At 37.5% G+C, this 25,730-nt stretch overlaps 3 protein-coding genes across 3 annotated transcripts; all 3 read right to left on the bottom strand.

The window, feature by feature from the left end:
• Nucleotides 1-7,580: 7,580 nt before the first annotated feature.
• Nucleotides 7,581-9,838, bottom strand: LOC108667631 (cuticle protein 19.8). The gene is made up of 4 exons (XM_018154675.2): nucleotides 9,767-9,838; nucleotides 9,165-9,278; nucleotides 8,145-8,287; nucleotides 7,581-7,854 (listed from the first exon to the last, which is right to left on the bottom strand). The coding sequence occupies exons 1-4, from the start codon at nucleotides 9,770-9,772 to the stop codon at nucleotides 7,710-7,712; spliced, it is 408 nt and encodes a 135-aa protein (XP_018010164.1). The 5' UTR covers nucleotides 9,773-9,838; the 3' UTR covers nucleotides 7,581-7,709.
• Nucleotides 9,839-17,194: 7,356 nt separating this feature from the next.
• On the bottom strand, nucleotides 17,195-18,944 carry LOC108667628 (cuticle protein 7). Its single transcript, XM_018154672.2, has 3 exons — nucleotides 18,884-18,944; nucleotides 18,519-18,659; nucleotides 17,195-18,051 (listed from the first exon to the last, which is right to left on the bottom strand). Exons 1-3 carry the CDS (start codon nucleotides 18,890-18,892, stop codon nucleotides 17,566-17,568), a joined length of 636 nt encoding a protein of 211 aa, XP_018010161.1. The 5' UTR covers nucleotides 18,893-18,944; the 3' UTR covers nucleotides 17,195-17,565.
• A 1,923-nt stretch (nucleotides 18,945-20,867) lies between these two features.
• On the bottom strand, nucleotides 20,868-24,644 carry LOC108667624 (proteoglycan 4). The gene is made up of 2 exons (XM_018154667.1): nucleotides 24,534-24,644; nucleotides 20,868-24,249 (listed from the first exon to the last, which is right to left on the bottom strand). The coding sequence occupies exons 1-2, from the start codon at nucleotides 24,582-24,584 to the stop codon at nucleotides 22,525-22,527; spliced, it is 1,776 nt and encodes a 591-aa protein (XP_018010156.1). The 5' UTR covers nucleotides 24,585-24,644; the 3' UTR covers nucleotides 20,868-22,524.
• Between the last annotated feature and the right edge of the window lie 1,086 nt (nucleotides 24,645-25,730).

Below are 25,730 nucleotides of genomic sequence, written 5' to 3'. Positions count from 1 at the left end.
CTCGATGTTCTTTGTTGCTGATCAGACTGCGTGTCTTAGTCTTGGGGTTGAGTTATGGTAAGGAGAATTCCTTTGATAATTTATGTTTTAGATAATTAATCGACTAATTTTTATTCCGTTGGCTGCTCTGAACAATGAAGATAATTTAAACATTCATCAAAATAAGCTAGTAATTGCTTAGTGCACAACATTAGCTCGTATACCCACGCTCGTCGGTACATTTCGTATTGCCAAGTTATCTTCAAGTTCTTGTTTACTCGGGGAGTTGTGAGCGGCGTTCTCAGTCCCAATCACGTTGCGGCTCGGAACTTCTGCATGGTGTTTACTGCACATCGATAAGTTCGTTAGACATCTTCGCGTAATTTTTTTGCGTCCTCTTTCAATTTTAAACTGTCGTGATAGTTTACAATTTACATAAAAGACAATATTTGGCCACTCAACGTACGCGCATGCGATTTTTGTTTAATTTAGTTTAATTGCTCAGTCCAAAGCTAACATTTAAGAGTGGCTACATTACTCATGATAAGGACCGTCATCTTATTCCCTGGAATTAACAGTCTAATTTTCGATGAACGCGTAATTTTTTCTCGATTTATTCCGTTTGTATTCCACCATCTTGAGCAGTTCGGTAATCACATTAAGTTTCCACTCTCCTAACTTGTTCAATAATCTTGTGTAGTTGCTGTGGTTCTGGGGCAAATCAATTAGTTGCCATTGTATTTCAAGTGATATATTTTCATATCTAGCTAGGGGAAGTTCATTTACACGTCGTCTGTGGAAATTATTCCAATTTCAAGTTGCCAGCCAAAGAGGGACGATCGAGCATTATAGCCGTGCTTTGGATCGAAAATCGTATTTTATCTTCGCATCATGTATTTTATAATTATTAATAATAATGTGATGATTTTCTGTTTGCCTTCATTTCAGGTAACTCTGAACTTCTACGTGCATGTATGATGATAACAGCTATTCATTCAAAATTAATTACTTCTGTTCAGTTATTTAAATCTATTCCCCTATTTCAATCGTAGTGTCTGCCAAATAGCAAGGCACTTGAGAGTAGAGCTGCAGTTGTGCCATTAATTTTGCTTTGCGAAACTTTCATTAGTGCCTTGTGTTTTTGCCCGACGCTCATCGATCTAAGACAAAGCCGCTGCCATTGGCTGCATCTTGTCTCTTCTTCGTGCTTTGTTTGTTTCAGTGTGACGATTGTGAACTAAGAATATTTTTCTTGTAATAATGTTTCTATTGTCGCATCAAACTTGAAGGTGCATGATTCTAAATTTGTTACGTGCTTGAAAATTAGAATTCAGGGTCGAATTGCATGCGTTATAGACTAAATTCTACCGCGTCCACTTTATTTAGGCTAATGCCTCAATTTCCCGTGTGTTAGCTTGTAATTGAAATTCATGGTGTCCAACTCGTATAATATAACGTGCATGAAATTTGTCTCTCTGTGCTGTGCGCTCAAAATTTGTCGAATTTTGAAGTTGAGCGCTAAGGGAAGGTCTACAATTTGCCATGCAAATTATCAAGTCGTCTAAGTTTCTTTTTTCGAAATCAAATTACGGGCGGTCTTATTGCGCTGAGCTCGATTGAAATGTTCCCACATGAATTTACCACGACTTCATTTGCTTTATAAATGTGCTCGCGTAGCCTCATTTTAAATATCTTGCGTTTGATAACTTAATTCAAGGTATCTGGATGTCGGATACCTGCAATTATTTATGATTTTAAAGTTTAACGTCTGAAGTTTTAACGTCTCGAATTTTCCTTGGCTAGATATCTTGCCATGTTGAGTTTTGGATTCGAAATCCTTCTGGGCAGATCAAACGTACTTCCCTCGCGGACGCTCATTTAAACACGGTAATGTCAAGGTACTCGCTACAATTCATTGAAACGAAATCTTTACTGCTCTGCTACACGCTCCTCTGCGCCGTAGCATGCGGGCGATCGGTTATCTCTTTTGGCTTTCTGCAGGTTTGTGCGAAAAATTCTTCGCTAATCAGGCGCACTCGGAACATTTAGCGTCCGAAGTTCCTATCTGTTTGTGAGGCATCCATACCCGCTTGCTCTATATGCATTCTAATCGTGGATTTATTAGCATGAAGTAAACTTTACCTCATAGTTTTTTTTTTGTGTTCGTTCGCTGATAAAAAAGCTTGGGAATCTTTTACGCATGGAAATAGATATCCTATGATTTCATTGCATTCAATTTTCTTCAATTATTTTTTATTAAATTATAAAATTGAAAAGCTTCCTGCAATGCAAATGTTTATGAGTTGTCTTTAAAAATACTAAATTTTTTTAAATTAAACTGTAAAGTTAAATTAGTAGGTAAGTCTCGATTTTACCACCCTCACGAGTGCTACGTATTTTTCTTGCGGTTTTCCATCCGAAGCCATATTTTGAAGGCGTGGAAATACTTCAGGTCTTTGAATCGTCTCATCAAGTGTCAGTGGGCCTCCTTAATTGCTCATCAGGATCTTCGGGTAAATATTTTGATCCTTGACGCACTATTGCCGGCGTTCACGAACCTCATGTATGTTCGTCGGTGTTGGATCTTCGTACGACACAAGTATTATAGGTGGTAACATACTTAGCTTCTAGCACGTAATAAATGATGGCAAACATGTTTTAGCGCATTTTCTTATTTATGAAAAAATGCACTATTGTGCTCGCCATGTTCGTCTGTCCGTCTGTCTGTCCGTCCGTGACTTCACGTTTTCGTCGACGAAAAAATGCGCTCTCTGTCACTCACTGCAGTGAGCACTGAGTTATAATTTTTTGAACATTTTACTGTTATTTTGATATGCCTGGAAAAGTGGACAATTTCAATGATGTTTCATTTCCAGTTATAGAACGGAAGTCAGTTTATTTCACGCGTGTTGTGCAAACTTTTTTTATGAAATGTTTCGGCTTTCAAGTTGTCGCGTACTATAATTTTGAAACGAAAATATTTATCATATCTATGAGAAACAGACTTTCACTTTTTTGTACAATTATTTTGATAGATTAACGGTTCAAAAAATGCCTCCTTAATTGCTCATCAGGATCTTCGGGTAAATATTTTGATCCTTGACGCACTATTGCCGGCGTTCACGAACCTCATGTCTGCTCGTCGGTGTTTGATCTTCGTACGACCCAAGTATTATAGGTGGTAACATACTTAGTTTCTAGCACTAAATCAATAATGGCAAACATGTTTTTTGAACTTTTTACTGTTATTTGATATGCCGGGAAAATTTCAATGATGTTTCATATCCAGTTATAGAACGGAAGTCAGTTTATTTCACGCGTGTTGTGCAAAGTTTTTTATGAAATGTTTCGGCTTTCAAGATATCGCGAACTATAATAATTTCGAAACGAAAATATTTATCATAATTATGAAAAATAGACTTTCACTTTTTTGTACAATTATTTTGATAGATTAACGGTTCAAAAAACGCCGTTCAAAATGTTTAAAGGATCGTTTTAATGAAACTGCCAAAACAAGTTAGATGGTATCACGTTTTTGGACGTGAGTGTTCCGACCTGCACGCGCTGCATGATCCTCGCCATTGACCTTTATTGAACCATATTTAGGGTCATCATCGCCCTCGCCTTCATTCATACACAAGGTGAATTTCATATGCGTTGCATGAGCTCGACGATTTCTATCGTGTCAACAACATGGTTGCTGTTTTTTACTTAAAAATAAAGAGGAGATCAGATATTGGTCAGTTCCACTGCTTATGATTGTGTCAATTGGAAATTAACTTTATTAATCAATTCAAAACACTGCTCATGATGATAGAGTAATCTCGTTTTCGGACCAGGTGTTCTCTTTGTCGGATCGCTTGTATTCTGTTGTAGGTTAATGCATACAGATTGCTCTTGTCTTGGTAAATCAATTGCTACGAGTCCATCAGATTGTAAAAAACTAGCTTCTCCATTAGGTGAGTTAACCGCCTCAGCATCTCATTCTTTACTCATTGGAACATTTTGTTTCTTGTACTGGGAATATGAACATTCATCTGGCAATTCAATGTTATTTTTCTTAGGTAAATGCATTGGTTTATCATATATGATAGGCGTTTGTTAAATTTCAGTGGATTAATTTCAAGCCAATTTATCATGGTGCCGTTTTATGGGTAAATATAAATAACAGATAAATCTAAGAGATAGAATATATTTTGTCTCTTAAAAGACAGATATTAATTTCATAGTTTATCGGAAATATCAGTCATCTCTGATTTTTAGAGTTATCGATGAATGGATTTTTGATTGACGTATGGCCTTCTGTGCGATAGTTACTTTCACTTAGCGTTTTGAGGAAGGAAAATAGTTCCATATTAATGAAATATTGTATTATTTGTTTGTATATTTCTTGCCTCATTTCCCGGCATGCACTTTCTGTAAATCATTAACTTGTGTTCCTGCGCAACCTAATTGTTCCGTTTTTTAATCATATTTGTGTTTAAGCCTCTCACAAGCTTGTAGTTAGCGTCTAATCTTCATTTAATTAGAGAACAAATGTACGATGCGTGCGAAATATTGGGCAAACAATGGGCAATTTAAGCCTAACTTTGAACACACGACCCGTGCTTGGCCGGTCATTATGCTAATAGGAATGCTCCTACATTGGCGGGTAGCCTTTGCGAGATAAGGCGCTCTCCAGGGTCTCGGCACTCAGAAAAATTATTGGGTTGTATTATCCAGATAGTGACGCACTTTTTACCACACAACACAAGCAGAGAGCGGCCGTAGCACTGATACGCACTGTGGGGCTCAAGATGACACACAAAAGCAATAAGTGCATCGCCATTTGGCCAAAGTCTCACTCTCTTGTGCCTGTGCTCCCCACGCCAGCGGCCGGATACGCTCAACCTGGCTTGTCCTCCAACTTTGGACCCTATTAAAACTTTGAGCTGCCCCCAAATAAAATACTTGCCTCTTTTTCTCCGTTCACTTGTATCCATTTTGCCATCGGGGACTTCTTATTGGCCGAAATGTGGTCTCAGGAATTTGCGAAACTTATCCCTGTTTACCCAAAGGTGTAGCGCCCCGCAAAAGCCCACAAGTCAGTAGCTGTTACACTGGCTACAAAAAAAAAAAATATTTTGGGAAGCAATATCTTTACATTCGATAAAAACTGATTCGCTGTACTCAGATTGATTAACGATGTTTTAAAATTATTGTGTTTGATTTCGTCTCGTACTACGCAGCTGCTTCTCTGCTGTGCACAGTGATGTAGGTAAATTTACATATCAATTCGACGAAAGGATAGTAATGTTGACGATAAATAGCTGAAAAATTTCCAGGTTATGCATAATCTCATTTCTCATGATATTTCAGTTACGATCTATAATATGTTGAGTTTTCGATTGTTAGGTGTAGCTTAGACTCGCACATTGCGTCTTCTGTGACAGAATCAGTGCATATGTAATATGTTCCAGTGATAATCATTGTTCGCATTTGTGTATGAGTGTTGTTCTTGTTGTTCTAACTGTAGTCCAGCGTTAGTTTAGAAGTTGAGTTCGCCGAGAGTTAATTATTTGTGTCAGCCATCGGAACGAAAGTTTTCTGTTGTACTCGCCCCTAATATGAAATCTCTAATTGTCATGGGTAACTTCTCTATACTGCTTAAATTTTGTAGAGGACCTCCGATGACAATTGTTCGGACTGTGTTCCATATTACTGATATTTGTAAGTGAAATTTTCATTTAATTGAAGTAAAAATGCATATAACCGAAGATAAAAATGAACTAAAAAACACATATCCAGTTCTTGTTATTCTTTTGTAATTTACAAAATGTGTTCAATGAATGGGAATGTGTAGTATTCCCAAAAACAAAAAATTAAAATTTTATAAGATCGTATAATTTTATGTAATATAAGTATTATAACTATAAACAAATACAGATATGAAAATTTAATCTGATTTTCACCCCAAATGCGACTAAAATTCTGTTTCTGTGACCATTTAAATTTACAACTCCTCATGCATCGTTTGTGTGCTAGCTCAGTGCTGATGTTTGGTCAGGATATCTGTTTCGATTGATCTATTTCGAATAAAGCATTTTTCATGCCCCTGTTATAAACTGAAGTTTTATTCATTCGCCTCCTCACTTGTTTCGGTAAAGCATCAAAATATAACGTAATAATGTCGAAAAACTTTTTTGCGACTTTGGATTGCGACGAAAGTTGCTGAAAAAAGCTCTAAGTAACAACCCGTCTGTTTGAATTTCGATATAACGGTCGTAATTTTTACCTCATTTAGACGGAATTTAATTCCGTATCTAAACATTGGCTGTGTATAATTTGATCTTCAAAGGTTGTTGACGTCAAAGGGCTGACATTCGCTTCTGTTAGATAGCAGGCAATTGAAGAATATCAGAGCTTTGGCGTTGGTTATTTATGGGTTGACACGCTGATTTCACCGCCAATCCAACCATTTACCATGGAAACTTCCGTCCTTGTCGCTCCTGCTGAACTTCGGTTCTTACTTGCCCTCCACCTTGAACCGCGTGTAGTTATGTGTTGTTATTAAAACTCACAGGGAAAATGTTTGTGCAATATTGAACGCTTTGGAAAGTTGATCGAAGAGGTTTACGTCGTCAGCCTTGTGTAGATGCTGGCCTCTATAGTTTAAGCGGATTAAAGCGGCGTTCGCTGGGATCAATTAAGCAAATATTCCGTTAACAAATCACACAGTAATGCGAATCTGATATAGACGACACGTTCAAATCATCGACAAAGAAACCTTATTTTATTCCTGTTTTATTTCTAAACGCATTCCATTTTTCGACGCCTTTTTCTTTCTTGATTACATAGCGAAAAAAATTAAATATCCTATCCTGATACAGTACCGACCAAACAGTATTGTGGATGGGCACTGAAATCAACTCTGTATATTTCTTCTGCCGGCTTCAAACGCAAAAACTGTATATCCGAAATGTGCAATAGATGGCAATTTTGCGATCTATAACATAGCGTAGCTTATGAGAGAATCCGGTTAAGCCCTTGTTTAACAAAAATACTTTCATACGAAACTCAGAATAATATTTAATGGTAAATTGGTAATAATATTCGTAATGAAAAAAAAAACAGTAACAAATTATATTTTGTTGAGTTTAGATGTTCTACATCACAAAACTTTCTAATATATAAGAAATTACGATTGCAACAATCCGATCTGCTCCACTTATATTTTAAGGACATTCTGGGCTCAAATTAGGCGTTTATTTGAAAAGAAATCTCAAGTTTAATCTTTAAATCTGGCTTGGAAATATAAGATTTCCACAGATAATTTCAAAATTATCCGAATTAGCACATGTCGTGTTGTCGTGTTTCCTAACAGTTAATTAATGCTGACGTGCACTTTAATAATCAAAATGTTGATCAAAAAAAAAAAAAATTTTTAAATTTCCTCCTCTAGCTCAGCAATTCGCTCTCTCAAGCTTAGCTATTCGAAGGCAATATTATTATTTCTTAATTAGAATATCTTGCATCTGTCATTACATGTATTGTACATCTTCCTCAAACCTCGCAACTAATTTTACTATTTTAACTCAAAAGGACTGCAGAAAGGCAGAAAATACATTATAATTTCGATATTTATTTCCTAGATACATAAACAGATTATCACTAGGAAAGTTCGTTGGGTGCGTTAAGTTATTTTCGTTCGTACTGCGCGTCGTTCGTAGGGCGCGTTGTTCGTGTACCGTTTAGCTGTACTGAGGCCGGTACTGGGGTTGGGGTTGGTACTGGGGTTGGGGTTGGTACTGGGGTTGGGGCCGGTATTCGGGGAACTTGGCTTCTCCTTGGTACTCGACTTTAGCCTGGTACCCGTTGACGTGGTCGGCAACGTACCTGGAGAGGGAAAAGTTGTTTCATTTCGAGCAATTGAGAATTATTAATTCTTTCTTCTTATTTTGGCTACTTGTAGTTGTTCTTACGTGTATTTTTTAAGCATTCTAGTGAATTATGAATTCGTTTTAATTCATTTTAACTGGTTGACTAATTTTGTGTAGTATATTGACTAGTTTAATTGTTACAATACAATTATTTATTGAGTATTTTCTGCTTCCGTATTAGAAGACGTGTCATTTACAATATTATTGGTCTACTAATAAAACGAAAACAATTCACGAAATACTGACGAGACGATCTGGAGGCGGCCGTCGGGCAGAGCGACCTGATAGCTCCCCTTGACGGCGTGTCCGTCGGATGTTTCGCTGTGCCCGAAGTTGGCGCCGGAATACTGATCCTGCACCCCGTAGTCGAACTGGTACGGCCTCGCTTCCTGCGTCGCCAAAATAATGTCGTAATGCTGTCTACTTGCACGAGTATCATCACTATTTATTAGATCACGCGAAATTATTTTTCGATAGATTAATTTTTAATTCTCTGCTTGAACGAATATATTCCATAGATTGTGGCCAATGACTATTCAGTAAGATCATTTAAATTATAGTAACGAATAATAACTTCTGAACTCATCTTATACAGAACATATAACATATAGGAGAGACTCTAGTCAATTACAGTTTGTTAGATCATTTGAAATCAATTCAAAAAATCGAAAGGTATCGAAATTATGACGCTTGTTTTACTGATTGGCGATCATCGTTCAAAAACGATGTTCCTAATTATAAATAATTCTAACTTGTTCACAAAATGCTTTGTTAAGTTCATGCGCATCAATGTCGTTGTCATTTAACGCCTTCATTCCAGATTCATGCATGCTTGACTTTTTTTTTGATAATTCCTGATTCGACATGGGACAGGTGAGGGATGTAATTGAAATTTACTTTCTATGGGCATGGGATAACTGAGTTAGACAATTGGACCGCAAAAGATTGTTGTTCATAAAACATTTGACTAAAGATACTTTTTGAAGTTTGTAGTTAGAAAATAGCTTTTAATTGTTTCTATTTGTACTTCTAAATAAATGACCGGTTATTTCGTAAGCGAGATAAATTTCAGTGTTCACCAAGAATTCAAAAGCAAAAACAATGCTAAATAAATTCATCATATCTGCATCGAAAAAATGTTCGAAAAAAGCGTTTTCTTTAGCGTTTTCTTTACATTAATGTTCTTTAGCGTTTTCTTTACATTAATGTAATGAACTTACGATCTAAGCAGTCTAATGATATATTCAACTCAATTTAATGCTGGACCTCTTTGTACTGCGGCTGATGGTGAGGCTGTTGGTACTGAGGAGGCTGGTAGCGCGGCCTGTCACCCATCACGCTGCTCAGCATAACTGCTGCTGTCATTGCTACTGCCAGCATCTGTATCAGCAATGCATGAGTGAATAATTCAAACGTCAGCAATGCAGGGAACACATTTTGAAACGAGCGATAAAAAAATTAAACTATGCTAGATTAGCCTTTTATCAAATTGATAATTTTTTTTAAACCTCGGTTCCTATGTGTGACATGAATTTTCTTACTTTGTATCAATTCATACAAGACTAACAATTTTGGAATTTATTTTATTGACGTTGAATATTTATTGGACGATATTTGTTTGTTGCAATGTCAGCTAGCAACGTTGAATAACAATCAACATAACATCAAGCTAGTAACGTTGAATAACTATAGCAATGCGTCATCCGTAACCTAAGAACTCCATTATCAAGCTATTCGTTTGAACTTGGACGCGTACATTCTTCCTGTCGTTTAGAGTAGACGACTAGTTCAGGCGTTCCAATTCACCTCAATAGATTTTATTCATTTGGTTAATTATCCAGTATATTAATATCAAGTCCACTTCTCACCGTCATGATGGTAGAAGTTTGCGAGTTCGTTCGAGGAAGCAGCTGATGTTGTTGCTTCGAGCAGATGCACTGAGCGTTTGGTGATGCATTGAATTGCTCGTTGGCTTATATACTCCGACCGGCCCTTCTATCGCTGAGGGGTCTTCGTTATGGCAAGGTCGCTCAAGAATGTAACGAGGGTGGAGTGCTCCCTCCCTCACTCGATGGCTTGGTGTGACCTCTTGGATCGAGGGTGTTCCCATGCTTTCATTCATGCACCATTGCAGGCAATTATTGTTTCCATCCACACTTTCTGTTGTCGCTATACCATTTTTAGCGCATTTTCTCATTTATTGAAAAAGGCGCTATTGTGCTCGCCATGTCCGTCTGTCTCTCTGTCCGTCCGTCCGTCCGTGACTTCACGTTTTCGTCGACGAGAAAATGCGCTCTGTCACTCACTGCAGTGAGTACTGAGTTATACTTTTTGTATCAACGTACGATCTCGCTTGTTTATTGACTCTTATTGTCACTTCAAAAATTATCATACTGGAGTTCGTGGGTAGGTTAGCTCACTTAGCTGGGCATATGTTGATTATCTCGTGCAGTGAACTTTTTAGTGTACGTTTGAACTGATTTCGTTGAGTATGCATTGGGTGTGCAGCACGCGTATGAAAGAAGATATGAAAAAACATTCATGACTAGTCGTATTTAATTTTCTTATTACTTTAGAAACATCTGAATCGTTAGTTGAGTGTACAGATTCGTTTTGCGTGATATGGCCTTAGTTACAGCACTTTATTTAGCCAAATATTTATCTTGCTTCATCTACTGAAAAGCGTTTTCGGCCGCTTTTAAGATAAGTTACAAATTCACTCCACTTTTCATCTCGTGAGGATTTGCCTCGTTCCATTAATTGCTCTATTGCTAAGAGGCCTGAACTGTGACTACTATGCTTCAATAAGGAGCTAATATTTTTGCTCTTGGGTAACAATTGTACCTTGATCAAGTCATTTTCCACATCACTAGAACTCTCTTTCTCGCAAACGAGCGAGACGTTATAACCAACGGTAGCTGGTCATGTATTCATCAATCAATTTTCATAATTGCAAGAACACTTTTCCTGTAGAGGTACGAGACCTTAAACATAAATCGCCCTATTCTCCTTTGTTGAAGCTATGCTGAACATCCCTAAACTGCATTTCTTTTAGCTGACCGCAATGCTATAGTCGTGTAAAAGTGACCATGTTCACGTTTAAATGAAACGTTTTTCCCATCACCTCTACGAGGTAATAGTCCTATCTTTAATCCACTCTTGTCACCACCACTTGACCACCGCTTTTACAACCGTACGATTTATTCATCATTGATAACCGTGTTCTTTTTAAACCTTCTAATTTTTTCCCATCACTCGACCGCATGCAGGTCTTGCAGTGACACCGGTCACGAATAATCAAACTTTTAGCCATCGTGTATAGGTAGGCGGTCAGCGTCCCGTGTTGTGCTGTTAAAGACTCATTACATCAAGGCTGGTAACACACAGCATTGCTTCACCTAAACTTGGCCTTTAAAACTTACTTTATTACCAAAAATCTTTTTTACCATGAATTTGAGTCTTGGTGGGGTTATAGTAGTGGACATTTTCCGAACTCGTTAGCAGTTTTTTTATATAATTACCAATACTTTTGCACTAGTGTTCATTGAGAAATTACTTGTACTGAAGTTAAACTTGATCAGCGTTATTTCAACTTCAGTTGCCTGGGGGTAAGTATTATTTTACATGATTTTCGTAAATATATTTTTCACGCTAGTCTATTGTTACTCTAGATTATTCTGCTCCTGTTGTTCTTCTCATAGCTGGAAATGTTGCGTGTGAGCTGTAAGCTCTTGCTAATTCTTAAATGGTCGTGAGGTCGTCAGGTTGACCGCTTCATTAGAATAGGTGGCGACTGCTCGACTGACGCTCCGCAATGCATTAGCGGTCTACTAGCTATAGTCGCGCTTGTGCTGTTCGAACGCTTGCAGAATGCGTTGATGCTAACAGAAAGATGTTTTCTCTTTTACCGCACATATAGGCCTGCTTCTGAAAATATGCGATTTAATTTAAGTTTAGCGTTGACTCACTTCTAGCCATGTGCAGTGCAGTAGATTTTCACATGCTGCTTAGGAAAAATGCTTTTCATTTAACATTTTGATTATTTTAAGGCTTTGTACCGACTGTTTTTAGTTTGCCGAGATCATTCCACCCTGTTATTAAAAATATTCATATAAAAAAGTACTGAGTCGTTTTTCAAAACCAATTTGAATTGCTGCAAGATTTTTCTATCTGCAAGGAATATGTCAATAATGTCCAGACGCGGACAATGATGAATCTAACTTCTCTGACATGCCGCGTTTAAATAGCATTCATTGATGCGTTTATCTCGTGACCCTCAGGTTGATGTTTTCTAACTTGGCATGCAAGGAAGGCATAACTTTTCCAGTTTGGCTTTCCTCGTACTGATTCCAGACCCTTCTTGTAGTAGGTGGAAATTTTAGGACTCTAAGAAGGGCAGGGAAGTTTTGGTTGCAGCTCAAAAAGTGTGTATTCTATTTCTACACTCAAGCCATCGCCGCTTGAAAAATTTCCCCGCAGCAACATTTCCAATGATCCCGAACATATCTGACCATTCAGGCCTAACAAGTTCCCAGTTCGTGTAGATTAGTAGTAAATGGTATTATCCCGTTATTGGTAAAATGTAAGAAAGTACTAAATTTAATTTAAGTATGAAAAATAATTATTAGTAATTCAACTTATTGGAAATGGTGGAAATTAACATATTCAGACATCACAGGTGTGGGAAATTCAGTGTCACAGGTGTGTTATAAAAGTTGTTATACTTTTTTTTGTTTTTTTTTCATCTTTTCTAAATTTTGGATTGTACGTGAAGTCTCTTTGTCTCACATGAGAATTATCTATAGCTAATTTTCTATTATAGATGATCGACATGAAAGTTAAAAATTTATTTTTCATCGTACCAAATCTGCTGTCTTGCATCACTTTTTTTTCACTCATGAAGAATTTTTAAAGCCTTTTTGTAGATTTCGTTGTCAGAACACGATCATTACACTGGAAGGTGTACCGCGTTCGCCCGTGGATTAATGTGTTTTTATAATACGTGATGACCTGAGGCTTTGAATATTTTGGGGTGCGCGCGTTGTTCTACTTGATAATAACTCACTGGGTTATGATTAGCCTCGAGCAGCTGCCGCACTCATGTTATACGATCTCAATCGCCTGTAAAATAGCTTAGTTATAACTTAATTACTAAGTTTCTATTCGCTCCCTTGAACTCCGATCTGCTAGTCGAGTTTTATATCGTCGTTGAAACTGACAACCTCTTCATTGGCATAAACTTTAACTAGTGAACTGAATTAGTCTGGAATGTATAAAAAAATACTTGAAATCTTGATGCCAAAATTGAAATCTTGAAGCCAAAATTGAAATCTTGAAGCCAAAATTGAAATCTTCAAGCCAAAATTGAAATCTTGCATTTCTCAACGGAAATTTTTAAAACTATATAACGTCATATCCTCGCTGTGGCTTAAACCTGACATAAGGCTTGCTTTCGAACGAAGCATATATTACAGAGGTGTAATCGGAACAAAAAACTTCATTGCAATAACATGCATCATAAGTGACTGGTCGCTCGAAGTGAGTAGAGTTTTCTCTATCATCTTTTGAATCTAGAGCAGTCACTCATATTTGGCTTGTGCACGCAACACTGCATTGGAGGGTTGAGTCTCGTTTGTTGACCTCCTTTTGCTTGAGAAAATTCACGTCGAAAGTGCCATGTGTCGGTGGCTTCTATTTTTACTTGCTTTATTTCTATACTGAAAGACTAATTTTTGCTTCTATTTCTCTTATATTATTGTACATTCAACTTAACGCGTAGATATAGTATTAAATATAAAGATAAAGATTTCCCCACTCGTCAATTTTCCTCAACAACATCGTTTACTCATTATTCCGTTGACGCTGATTCATTGCTGAATTTCTCATGTATTGCCTTGGATCAGTTCTGTTCATCGAACCCTTGACCCATTCATCATGTAAAGCTGTCAGATATTTTCTTTGTTAACATTCCCCTTGATATCGACGTCTCGCTGGAGCCTCGCGATAGCTGCGTATAGCATGGCGGATATTTCATCAGATCGCTTAAGGAACTACACGCATGTGGAATTGGCGTTGCTCGTTGTGTTGTGACTGCATATTTCTCGACACTTTTTGCAATCTACAATTACCATTCTTCGAAATATTGTATTTTTTTAATCAAATTAATCATGTCATCTGCCAGTTCTTTCATTAAAAGCAAAATTTTTCCATTTATAGATATTCCGATAATTTTTACTAATTTAGCTGACTTGCTTTTTGCCATGTCACAAGAGGAAATCGAGGGACATTCCATGCATTACCATTTAAATTACGGAGACACTATTGATTGATTGAAGCCTTGCATTCGTTAAAAATTTCTTATAGGTTCGTGCAAATGTTCTAGAGCATTTGACCTCAGTTCACTCCATCCGGTACACACACGTCTTACAAAATAGCATTGTACTCGGTCTCGGGCGCGGGGCTTGAATGCAATGGGCTTGCCTGAAGCGTTTCACTGCTATATAATGCGGTCTTGTTTCGAAGATAATTTGCACTCTGTCAGCCGTTTCCATTCAATAGCCAATGTCACCTGTGGTATACACAAAATTCGTTATTTTTTGCAGGACAACTACAACTGAGGGAATTTGTATGAAACCAGTTCATTTAATTTCCTATAAATGGAAATTAGGACAGAATTTCATTGAGGCCAAAGTATAGTACGTATATAGCCATTGGCCAGCGCATTACCAATGAACGGATCACCCATGTCAAAATAACAGTGGTGATATCAGACCATCTCTGTTAAAATTATCCGATAAAAACATCACTGCGTAATTTTTGACGAGCTGTTCAAGGTTAATCGTTTTCGGTCCGGAGAATATATTTGTGACGGTTGATGATCATAGCCTGCCTTTCACGATCATGTTGCATGTCAGTAAGACGTCGGAAATGTGCTCGTGAGAGTTCCATTTCGCTCAATGGGTGCACTTCACTGCATTGCTTGCGATTTTGTGTGACCTCAAACAAACATTTTTCCTCTTCATTGAACCCGAGGTCTGGGGCTATAACTTGTTCACTTTTAATTGTCGTTCAAAATTGTTGACAACCTTCAATATTACGTTCTTTTATTTTCGTCATGCTTGAACTATTGAGAATATTATCGTCGTAGAATAATATTTGAATAATTTTGTCTCGTGTACGAGTGCACACGCGTCTGAAAGATTAGCTTTGAAAGTAAGTGAAGAAAAATTCATTCTGATGATATGGAAGAATCCTTTCCTGCTTGCGCGTCTGTGTGTTTAAAAAATGTACATGTAATCTCCCAATTGGGTAAAATTAATCAGCTTGCATCGCAATGTATCTATCTAAATATTCTTTAAATTTTTTTTAGTCACATTGTATGTGATTTATCCCAGAACATTCCCTTGAACTTTCATTGTTCTATTTAAAGCATTCGAGGTCAACCAAACTTTGATCAATTCATAATCGACTCTCGCTTGAATTTTCTTGTTGATTGTTAACGGTTGCATGCGAGCGCGCTGCTCGTGACCGCACATTTGGGTGTGGTGAACAACCTTAACCTGATGGTCGTTTGCGTCTCGTCTTCTAACCTCCCAAAATCTGTCGACACTTTGCAAAATATGGTCACCCTTCCTTCGTAAACATCGTCCGATGTCGATGCTTCAAGCATCAGATCGACGGCCGATATGTTTTATCTGTACAGTTTATGAGGTGTCGCGAGCACTGCGCTCTTGCAAGATTTGGATGAAATGCGCTTAACTCTGCGCTTCGTTTCAAGAACAATATTTGTTTTGAGTTTTCCTAGTCAGTAACTTGATTTAAAATCAGTAACGCTTTCAGCTGCACAGTATTGCTTTGCCGATAATTGTAACAATTATAATTATCTCATTTTCACTATCGTTCTTTTTTTGTTCATAGCAAAAAATGTAGTTTGTCTTAATGAGTTTGGTGTTTCGTGATCGAGTGATTATAGTTATTAAAATGATTAGTTTTTTGAAGGAGTTTCATCTAAAATATGCTACATTTAATTTACATAGTATGAGCTTGTTTCATTATTGAATTAGCAAGAAATATCAAAGATGCCGCATTCATTATTAGTATACTCTTTTACATCATGTAGCATCTACTATATACTGTCAGTAATAAAAATAATCTATTTTGTTGCACTCCTCACATCATGGTAAAAACTTTACAATGCGTTAGGATATGCTACAACGCCAACATAAATAGGTTTGTTATGCACATAATCTACGGTACTTGCACTCCCCACATTCTGTGCAGACACTTTCAACCGCATAAGGCCATGTCACACCGCAGTGCGCGTAATGATACGCTTTGTCGTATTTGTTTTGACGCTGTTCCCGTGCATTGTACTGCACGCGCCCCTTATTCGGAGAGTCGCGTTCTTATGCAACCAATGCAGTGGTTATGAACCCAGCTCTCCTTACTTTGGCGGCTCGCTAGCTTGTCAGAATTTAGCATATTTTTCAACTCGTACCGAATGAGTTGAAAATATTTAGGTTTGTGTTCGTGATTTTTAGGAAAATGTTAACATAAACGTTCCGAGGCGTATTATTACATTCTTTGTATTTTCATTTTTGTTGGAAAATGCAGTTTAAACTCTATCGCTTTTTTACTATTGCTTTTGAATTTTGTTTATTTAAATATTTGTCTTCCTTAATTCTTCTTTCCTATAAATTTTAAATTCATCTCTCAGACTTTTATGCTTAAGCGTTTGTGATATGTAGTAATTTTTCCTGCTGGTAGTTTTCTGATGCCTTGAGACGGAAACCTGTGCGATTTCTGCTCACTCAAATTCACTTGCATTGAAGAATATAATTTTTGTAAAGCAATTGAAAAGAAGATGGTTGAAAACTCTTTCTCAGCTGCACTGGAAAAATGTTTTTTATATACATGAGAACAACATAGAAACTCATTCTCATGCTCAATCGCATACTTATTAGAAATTAGGAATAATATATTTCCTAACAAATTTCCTATCAAATTGTAACAATTAATTTCATTTAATGTTTATCTGTTTCACCAACTGTAAAATTTTCGTATTTCTTACATTAAATTGTTTTCCAGATAATTTTATATCGTTCTTTGATTCAGAGCTAAAATCTATAGATTGAAGATATGTGTGCTGAAATGTAGAAATTATTTTATATCGACCTGCTTGATATCGACCTATGACATGCCAAAGGTTTCGAGTGAAGAGTAAATTCCTTATTATTTCATGGGTTCTATCTTCTATGTTTGGAGGCTTGTTCGAGGAGTACGGAAACGAAGAATTATAAGACATAAGACGTTTTTTATTTTTTCATCGTTTTTATGACTAGGCAGTCAAAATTCAATGCCTGATTGCAATTTATATTAAATAGTCAACAAAGAAAAATAGTCAAACAATTGCAATATAAACCTAAGCGTCTAAAACAGTGTTGTTTGTCTAACAAATAAATAGCGTGTAGTATATGTATTAATTGTAATCCATTAAAAACAGCTTCTTATTTCTTCAACCTGATGTAGTGTCTTGATTTCCGAAGTCCCGTCAATGTTGCTTCGAATTGATTAAAGTTTCTGTGACTCAGGTCGATTTTGACAGTTATTCTCTGTCGAAGCTTAAATTATCAGCAGCGTTCTCGACTTGTGGCCTCAGGTTATGTATTTACTTGAATTCTGGTCCAACGTCAGGGTGATAGATGGGCAAGTCCTCAGGGGCCTCCTGGTAACTAGGTTCTGGCTCGCTTGAGTGGTACTGTGGGACTTGCTTGAAAGATTGCTTCTTATGCGGCGGTGGGTGATATTGTGGTTGAGGTGGCTTGTATTGTGGTTGAGGTGGCTTGTATTGTGGTTGGGGTGGCTGGTATGGCTCTGGTTCATAGGAAGGCTGCTTGTGAGGTTGGGGTTCATATAAAGGCTTTTCTTGGGGTTTATGTTCAGGGTATCTTGCCTCTCCCTCGTACTCTACTTGCGCCTGGAAGCCGTTTTTGTGGTCTGCCACGTACTTGACGATCTGGATGCGACCGTCGGGCAAGGCGACCTGGTATGAGCCTTCGACGGAGTTGCCGTTGGACGTCTCCGAGTGTCCGTAGTTGGCGCCGGAATAATCGTCGCGAACTCCGTAGTCGAATGCGTACGGTTTGGGGGGCTCCTGAAACGTTGATACATTAGAAGCGTGAATTGATTTTAGTAAATAATTGAACGGGATTAGTTTGGTCCTGGAATTTCGAGCAAGCTGGATGCATTAATGATAAATTAGTTTCATTAATCCATACAACAATTTCAGAACCAGGAAGCCTCTGTGGAAAAGTGCAGTCCCATTATGTACTGTTGCATGGCATCTATGTCACCTGCTCTGTTCATCCTCTTTCTTACAAGCTATCGGAGTACTTTTGTTCAAGAATTGTATCAAACTAAAAACTTGCACTCAAAATTTTCGCCTTTCAGGGTTTTCCCATCTACTCGTAAATTTACTGTAAACTTATCGCAACCTCTCATTCACCAGTTAACGTTTTTCATTTCTGTCTGCAGTTCATTCCGAATTTTAATTTTATTTTGGTAGAATAATTAATTGCAAAATTGTTTTTACGTTTCAATTCATGTGTCTGGGATGTTTACCTCTTTGTATGGGCTAGGATGCGCTTTGAATTCAGGCTCTTGGTCGTAGAGTGGCTGCTGAGGCTCGAACTGATGAGGACGCTCGTCCGCAACTGGCAGCGCTGGCACTACTACCAGCACCGCTGACATCCAAACAATTACCTTTACAAAGACCAGTAATTAATTACGCTTATAAAAACTAATGATGTCGCTAAATAATATGATGTGATGTTTTTTTCCTCATAAAGTTTCAAAGATAATCTTGATGATATTAATCAGTTGAGAAAAAATTGGGATAATACTTGTCTGAAATAAGAATGCACAATTTACAGGAATCACTTTTATTCATAGTCAATAATTACTCTTCATTTTAGTGTGGTATTTACCTTAATCATGATGATCTGTTGTTGCGAGGAGCTCTTCACTTGATGAAGCACAGTAAGGAACTGCCGTGACTCTGGATGTTGTCAGATGCTTATATAGCTTCTGCTTTTCCTACTCCTTCTTTGGCCGGCAACCGCGACGCTGGCTAGGAAACAGAAACTTTTCCCCGCACTAATGTTTCTTTCTTCACATCTCTTCCTCCCTTGGTATGCCCTAATTCTCGAGTCTTGCTTTTGTATGTAATTTATAGAGCTCTCTCGTTCAATGGGGTGTTTGCATTAAGTGACGCCGCTTCACTTAGGTATGAGAATTTTTTTTTGTGTTCAGTATTCTGAGATTTCTTTATTCAGAATATTTGTGTCATTTTATCGCGTTTCACTTGTATTGTCTGTATAAAATATTGTCAAAATTCATTTGAATTCATTAATGATAATTTTTATGCTAGGTAAACATCCACTTTTTCGCCTCTTTTGCTCCATTTATTCTGTAAAGCTACTTACCATTTTACTAAGTTTATGAAATCGAGATAGTTGCAGCGTAATTTTTATAATATGACATACTAATCGTACTGACTTTAATGTTCGTCGTTTGCAAGAATCGTGTTTCGCGGTGAGATTGTCGTTGTTTTGATGCTCTGCGATAAACACTTCTGTGACGAGTGGATTTCTCCACGTTAGCCACGCAACGATGTACGGTATCGCAGTCTAGATTATATTGACTGTGTAGGGACAGAAAGTTAGATGTGTTCGCGTGCTGATGCCGCCTGTTGGTGTTAGAAGATGATTTGTCGCACATGGTCGTGCCTCGGGTTACTTACTCGTCTTTTCTCTTCTCGATTCTCTTAGCTGCCAACTGTTGTATCGGCTCTGCGGCGCTTTGCTTCTCTCTCGCTTATTGCGTCCGAAAGTTCTGGAGTATAGCTCTTTAATTGAGTCCAGTTTCTTGTCTTACGGCCAAATCTTTTCCATGTTAGAAAATAAGACCTATAGAGAGCCAAACTCCCTTATTACAATACTTTTTAAAAAAGTTGGTTTTTATACGAAGTTAATTTTTTTCTCATACCACTTGCATGATTAGACTGATATTTTGTCTAAAAATGATCTTATGGATGATATGTTATATCATAATAATTCAGGTTATGTAAGATATAACTTTTCAAACCATTGTAGCATTATGTGTGTATATCGAACTCAAATAATGCACCAACTGTATTATATTTTTAGTGTCACTGTTAGAGAGACGCAGTATGAAGTAACTTAATTGACAACTTTATATATAGAGCACGGTACTAAATCTCGGTTGAAACGAGCTCGTTCGTGTTGAAGTCTCCGAATTATTGTCGCGCGAGTTTACTACTTTAGCTTGCGTTATGTTATTGTAGCTCGTAAACTTACAAAACTATTTAGTTGTTCTGTCAACACCGACGAACTTCCGCTAATTAATGTAATTGCAACAAAGCATAGTTTCACGGCTTGTACAGTCGACCGCCAACTTTCTCTTCAATGAATATTGCTGATCGATCCTATTCGGTCAATGGTTAGTTTTTTACCGTGCCTCGTATTTTTGTAATATGATGCTGTAAAAAGTATGACTGTATAGATCATTCTACTCAAACTTACTGCCGTATTTAAAATATATTATCAGTTTATATATCAATTTAATATACTACTGTGGTTATATACTGCAGGGTGGATGTTTTTTTCGTCGGTTTCGTCGCAAGGTTTATGTGAAACGCAAACGTTCTATCGAAGTTAATTCAATTACTTGAATGTTTCAATTTTTTTACGTGTTTTGGATGAATAATTGTGTGAGTTAGTCACAAAGTTTATTTGATCGACGTTATCCCGACATTGTACATGATGCATTAAGGCAAGGAAAATAGTACAGGCGTGGTCAGATTAATCGTGTATTTTGAGAATTTCAGTTTCATGAAGCGAGACTCACGATAGCAGATATATACCTTATTTTATCATTATATTAGCCGTGAAGTTGCAAAAAAGATGGAATCGTTGCTTCATCCTCTGCATCACGACCGCTGGTCCGCGCGAAAGTCGGCGATCTTATGGGAGAGAGTGTTTCAATTTTCCGAAGATTCTTCCATGCAATTACGGAGGCATTGTCCGAGGTGGTGAAAGGTTCAATCTAGGTTTTGATCGTTTCTGGATGTAGGTATTGTTAATCTGGTTTTGATCGTTTTGAACTGGATGTCGCTTGTAGCTTTTTGTAATTATTTCTCTTTTAAGATAATAGAATATGGTATATAATGATAAGATGTCAGTTCTGATCAGGCCTCAGTTCTGATCGGCATGTCGCCCATTCTTAACCCCCAACCAGCTTGCTCGTTTCAACCAGAAATTTCGAAACGAGTTGCGGGACTGAGTGAAAAAAGAGAACTAGACCCGTGTTTACTAATTGTCATTAATTTAATCTCCATGAAAAAAATCTAGCGCAACGTAGCAGTGCAATAATTGCTTGTGTATTATTATTTTTAATCTTCCAATATTACTTACCTTGTGTTCTTTCGAGTCTCTTTGTTTCTCGATTGAGTACTTATTAAATTTATATGAAATTCACGCGAAATATCAGTGGAATTTCGTAATTATTAATTTTTATTATCTGGAATCACTTATGATGATATGTAAAAGTTCTTTCAAGCCTGTTTGTTTCTCTACAGGTGAGTGAGCGACATTGTCTATCCTGTGTTGCGGTCGAAAGGGTAAGTACGAATATAGTCTTTCCCCTCTCTCACCTCTGTTTGATCAGCAAATGTTTAGTGATCGCAATAATTTTTTGCTCTAAAAATGTTTAGTGATCAAAAGAATTCCGAGCCTTAAATTTAAAAGTACATTATTCAGTGTATTCTATTGGATGCTAAGCTCGAATTAGGAATGAGTAATCAAAGTGAACAGTCAGTGATTACTTCATCTGAGTAGTTTATATAATTTGCTTCGTAAATTTCTCGTTGACTACCATGCAGGAAGTGGTGAATATGATTTGCCTCGTGCGTTATAAATAATTTTCATTTTCTAGAAACCGTCCTTATCTTTCTAAAGCTGTCCCGATCTTTTACGACATTAGTTGCCTTTTTAGCCGTTCAACTTAATTTTTTGCCCCAAATGATATTGTATTCACTCTCACACTCGTGATTGTAATGAATAAATAACACACCAAGTTTCGCCGTCATCTGAGTGATATAGTGATGTTACTTTCAACATTGATTTTATGCGAGCATATTTTATGTAGACATTTATAATTTCCTGATCGGTGAATTACTAGTTGTCAACACAAACGACGCGGGAATCGTTATCTGTCAGCGCCAAGCAGTCTCGGATCTTAAATTACAAGCAGATAGTCCTCCACAACTTGCCTGCTCCACTCTCACTAGCTGTCGCGCTCCGATGCGTGCGTATATGGGATTTCATCATCCATCAACACTTTCGGAAGTTCGACCTTTCGCTCGGTACCGGAAAAATGATCTGCACACTGCCTATTGTGTGCACCCACATGGAAAATTAGTCTTTTAACGCGTTTGAATTTTTTATACTGTTCGATGAGAATTTCCTTTCCAATTGTGCTGCTAATTACCTTGCCATATTTAGAGTTGATCGTGAATATTAAACAATGTTGCCTTCGTAAAATGCTTTCATAAAAATTTACGCAGGGTGTTATTCGGTATCACGTAACTGGTTGCGTAATTTTTCAATCTCTCATGTGAACCCTTTTTCATTTTAGTTATTTTCGGAGTAACTGTGCGTGGAGTTTGAGGGAAAGTTTCTCTGCTTGTAGGATGGTAGAATTCGGTCGGTTCTGTTGCTTTTACGTTATCCATTACTGTAGGATGACTGTAAGACAATCTTCCTGTAAAAATGTTGTTGACGAATTTGGGTGCTGATTTTGTCGATTGATGAAATAACTGATGATGACTGGGAATAAAGGAAGGTGTAGTAGATTTTATTGAGTTCTGTCCCCGCTCTGGTGCTGGCCTGGGTGTCGGTGTCGGATGAGGTAGCAAGTTAGGTGTGGATGGGACTTCGTTCTTCGCTGGTATGCGGTGATGTTGCTCCATTTCTGTCTGAAAATCTAACAATATTTCTGTTGTAGTCTCATTGTATCCTTCGCTTATTGATGCTTGGGTAGTGGGCTCGTAAGTCTGTAAATCGTCTGAGGTGCTTGTGTTAGGTCTTGATCTCTCAGGTTTGTCGTTTTCAGCTTGAGTGTGTTTCATCTTTGATAGTTCAAAGTAAGGTTTAGCATGATAGTTGCTACGTATTCGTTTATTGGTACCTACTCGCAACGTGCTCGTGTAAAATCCATCTTCTTCTGTCACCAAAAGTTTCGGAACCTGAGGCTGAGTTGGTCGTGGAACTTTAGTGGTTGTTGATGTTTCTGACAACTTTGGTCTCGTCGCAATACGATATTCACTTGTTGACATCTTCGTTCTTCTTGGTGTCGGTTGCGTGTAAACAAATTGCGGTTGTTGGTATGGTTGAGTGGGATGAAATCGCACGGTATTAGTCCATTTCACTGAGGCCTGACTTGACTTCGATGGTTGTTTTTTACGTAGTTGGGAACTATGAGTTCTGACGTTGAATGTAGTGCCGAGAGATTCTTTATTCATGACTATTTTAGTGGTTGACGGCTCTGATGTCGTTTTGCTGGCTGTGATATCTCGGATTTTCAGTGGACTTGTCATTTTAAGGCTGGGTAGCGATGTGATAATTTTGCCGTCATTAACAGTACCGGTATTAAAAACGGGCTTCACTAAGTTCACTTTTACCACACTTACTTGCGTCTTTGACCCGTTTTCGCTGACCTGTATGGCAAAGTTAGGATGTACCAAGCTGGTCGGGTGAATATCAATTTGCGAGTGAGCTATTGTTGTCGGCTTTTGAAATTCGGACGGTGATGTTGATTTCTTCGTATACTCTCCCTGTTCCTTAATTATCTTAGTCTCACCATTATTGGTTGCTTCCGTTGATATTCCTGTAGTGAGTGCAATTTCACTTTCTGTTAGCTCCATCGGTGGTACGTTTTCAGTAAGTTTCACGAATACTGTAGTCGAAACTTCCTTATCCCGATAATCATCACTTGACACTTGGTTGGATCTATTAGTTATTTCATGCATTGTCAATTCATTGATGAAATATGGCTCTTCAATATTAGGCGCGGAAGTCGTTGGGGCGGACGTCGTTTGTTCAGCATGCCTGTTAACCACAGGAGTGAGAACCACGTAGTCATCTGGATATTGTTCCAATAATATGTTTTCGAATAGGGATTCTAAGTTAATATCTTCTTCTGTAATGTTGGCATTTTCACCATCTTCGACTTTACTTGCAAGTGCCGTGTTGCCTGGATGACACAGAAGAACCTGCCCGAAAAAACAAGTTTATTTCATCGGATTAAGATTGTGTTTAACTATCATCTAGCACTAACTGAATTATTTTCAAGTCCACAATATCACCATGTACCTCTGTATAATTTATTTGATCAGTTTTAACATATCTAGAATTGCTGTTCTAATATGGCATTTACTATTATAGAATACAATTTAATATTTAAAGCTCTTGCACTAAGTTCAAGTGGATTTCAGTTCACACAAAATTCGATGAATTTTCAGGCAAATAAAATCAGTTAATAATATAAATAACTTACACTAAGCGCGGCCATAGACCAGAGCACGAATGAGTGCGGTAATAACTTCATGTCGTCGCTGTTACATATGTTGCCCTCGGTCCGTTACGAACGATGTCCACGTTTGACCACCGTCTGTAGATGTCTGTTCGTTCCCAAAGCTTGCACCGGCCCATGCCATTCATTAACTTCATTATTCTTATGCAAAATTCTTCCCAACTTGTTCGGTTGCATGTGCATGGCAATTGTTCGTAACATTCAGCTGTTTTGGGCCGTACGTGAAAGCGTGGCAGGACTAATGATTTTTGGAGAAAACGAAAATGTTCGCATACGGTACGTTCTTGCATACCGCTTGCACTTTCGAATGACTTGTGTCCAGGGATCACGATTCTTTTACTACCAATTTTTGAAATTTGTTAAGTGTCAAATGTGAGGCTAACTGTGATAGGGGGCTACTTATTTATCACTGTAACTCGACGCGGTCCGGAAAAGGTTTCAGTTCAGATAAAACAGTGATAATTCACAATATATTTGGTAAAATATGTCTGTACAATTGCGTTGTGCCGTGCAGCAATCCTTGCCAGCTCGTAACTAAAACATGAATGAATGAATCCGGGATGTTTGCATAACCTATACAGGATGGAAAGCTCTAAATGAAAACGGAAAAATTGTTACTATGAACTATGAATAAATTTATATCATTACTTAACAACGGTATGGTTAAAGCTCGATAAGTTCGAATGAACTCTAATTATATAACTTGTAAAAAAAATCTCCCAAGTTGCCGTGGCAAAACATATTTATTCCACCCGCTGACATTGTCACAAATTTAATTAATTTTATTTTGAAATGGTTTTTACTTTGTGTTTACTGAATAAGGCGCATTCATTAGTGTATTGTCTTCACAGCTCGAATAGATGCGATAATAGATAGACACTCATTAATGCCAGTTGCATCCATTGTCAAAGCTGCCAGATGGTCAATAAATGTGCGCTAATTCCTTAATAGCTTTCGGCGCTGTTATATTAATCTACTAACTTATATTGAACGTTGTGTTTCAGGTGATCCTTGTATTTTTCTGTAATTAAGTGAATTATTTGAAATCTTTAAAAAGTTAAGTTAGCCAAAACAACTTTTATTTACGGTTCAAGTATTTCCCATCATAATTCTCATAAGAGCATTTCTCCTAATTCATCCAGTTCATTAATTAACTCTTGA

Source organism: Hyalella azteca, unplaced genomic scaffold (genome assembly GCF_000764305.2).
Source record: "Hyalella azteca isolate HAZT.00-mixed unplaced genomic scaffold, Hazt_2.0.2 contig14173, whole genome shotgun sequence".
Lineage (NCBI taxonomy): Eukaryota > Metazoa > Arthropoda > Malacostraca > Amphipoda > Hyalellidae > Hyalella > Hyalella azteca.
This window is presented reverse-complemented; position numbering and strand designations above follow the sequence as displayed.

Bases quoted from the DNA above. Each gene is read 5' to 3' on its own strand.
- LOC108667631 (XM_018154675.2), bottom strand. The intron at 8,288-9,164 runs GTCCAGCATTAA...TTGGCGACGCAG, and splicing joins ATCAGCCGCAGTACAAAGAG to GAAGCGAGGCCGTACCAGTT. The intron at 7,855-8,144 runs GTCAGTATTTCG...TTCCCTCTCCAG, and splicing joins GGCCGCCTCCAGATCGTCTC to GTACGTTGCCGACCACGTCA.
- LOC108667628 (XM_018154672.2), bottom strand. The intron at 18,052-18,518 runs GTAAACATCCCA...TCAACGTTTCAG, and splicing joins ATCCTAGCCCATACAAAGAG to GAGCCCCCCAAACCGTACGC.
- LOC108667624 (XM_018154667.1), bottom strand. From the start codon at position 24,584: ATGAAGTTATTACCGCACTCATTCGTGCTCTGGTCTATGGCCGCGCTT. The intron at 24,250-24,533 runs GTAAGTTATTTA...TTTTTCGGGCAG, and splicing joins GGTCTATGGCCGCGCTTAGT to GTTCTTCTGTGTCATCCAGG.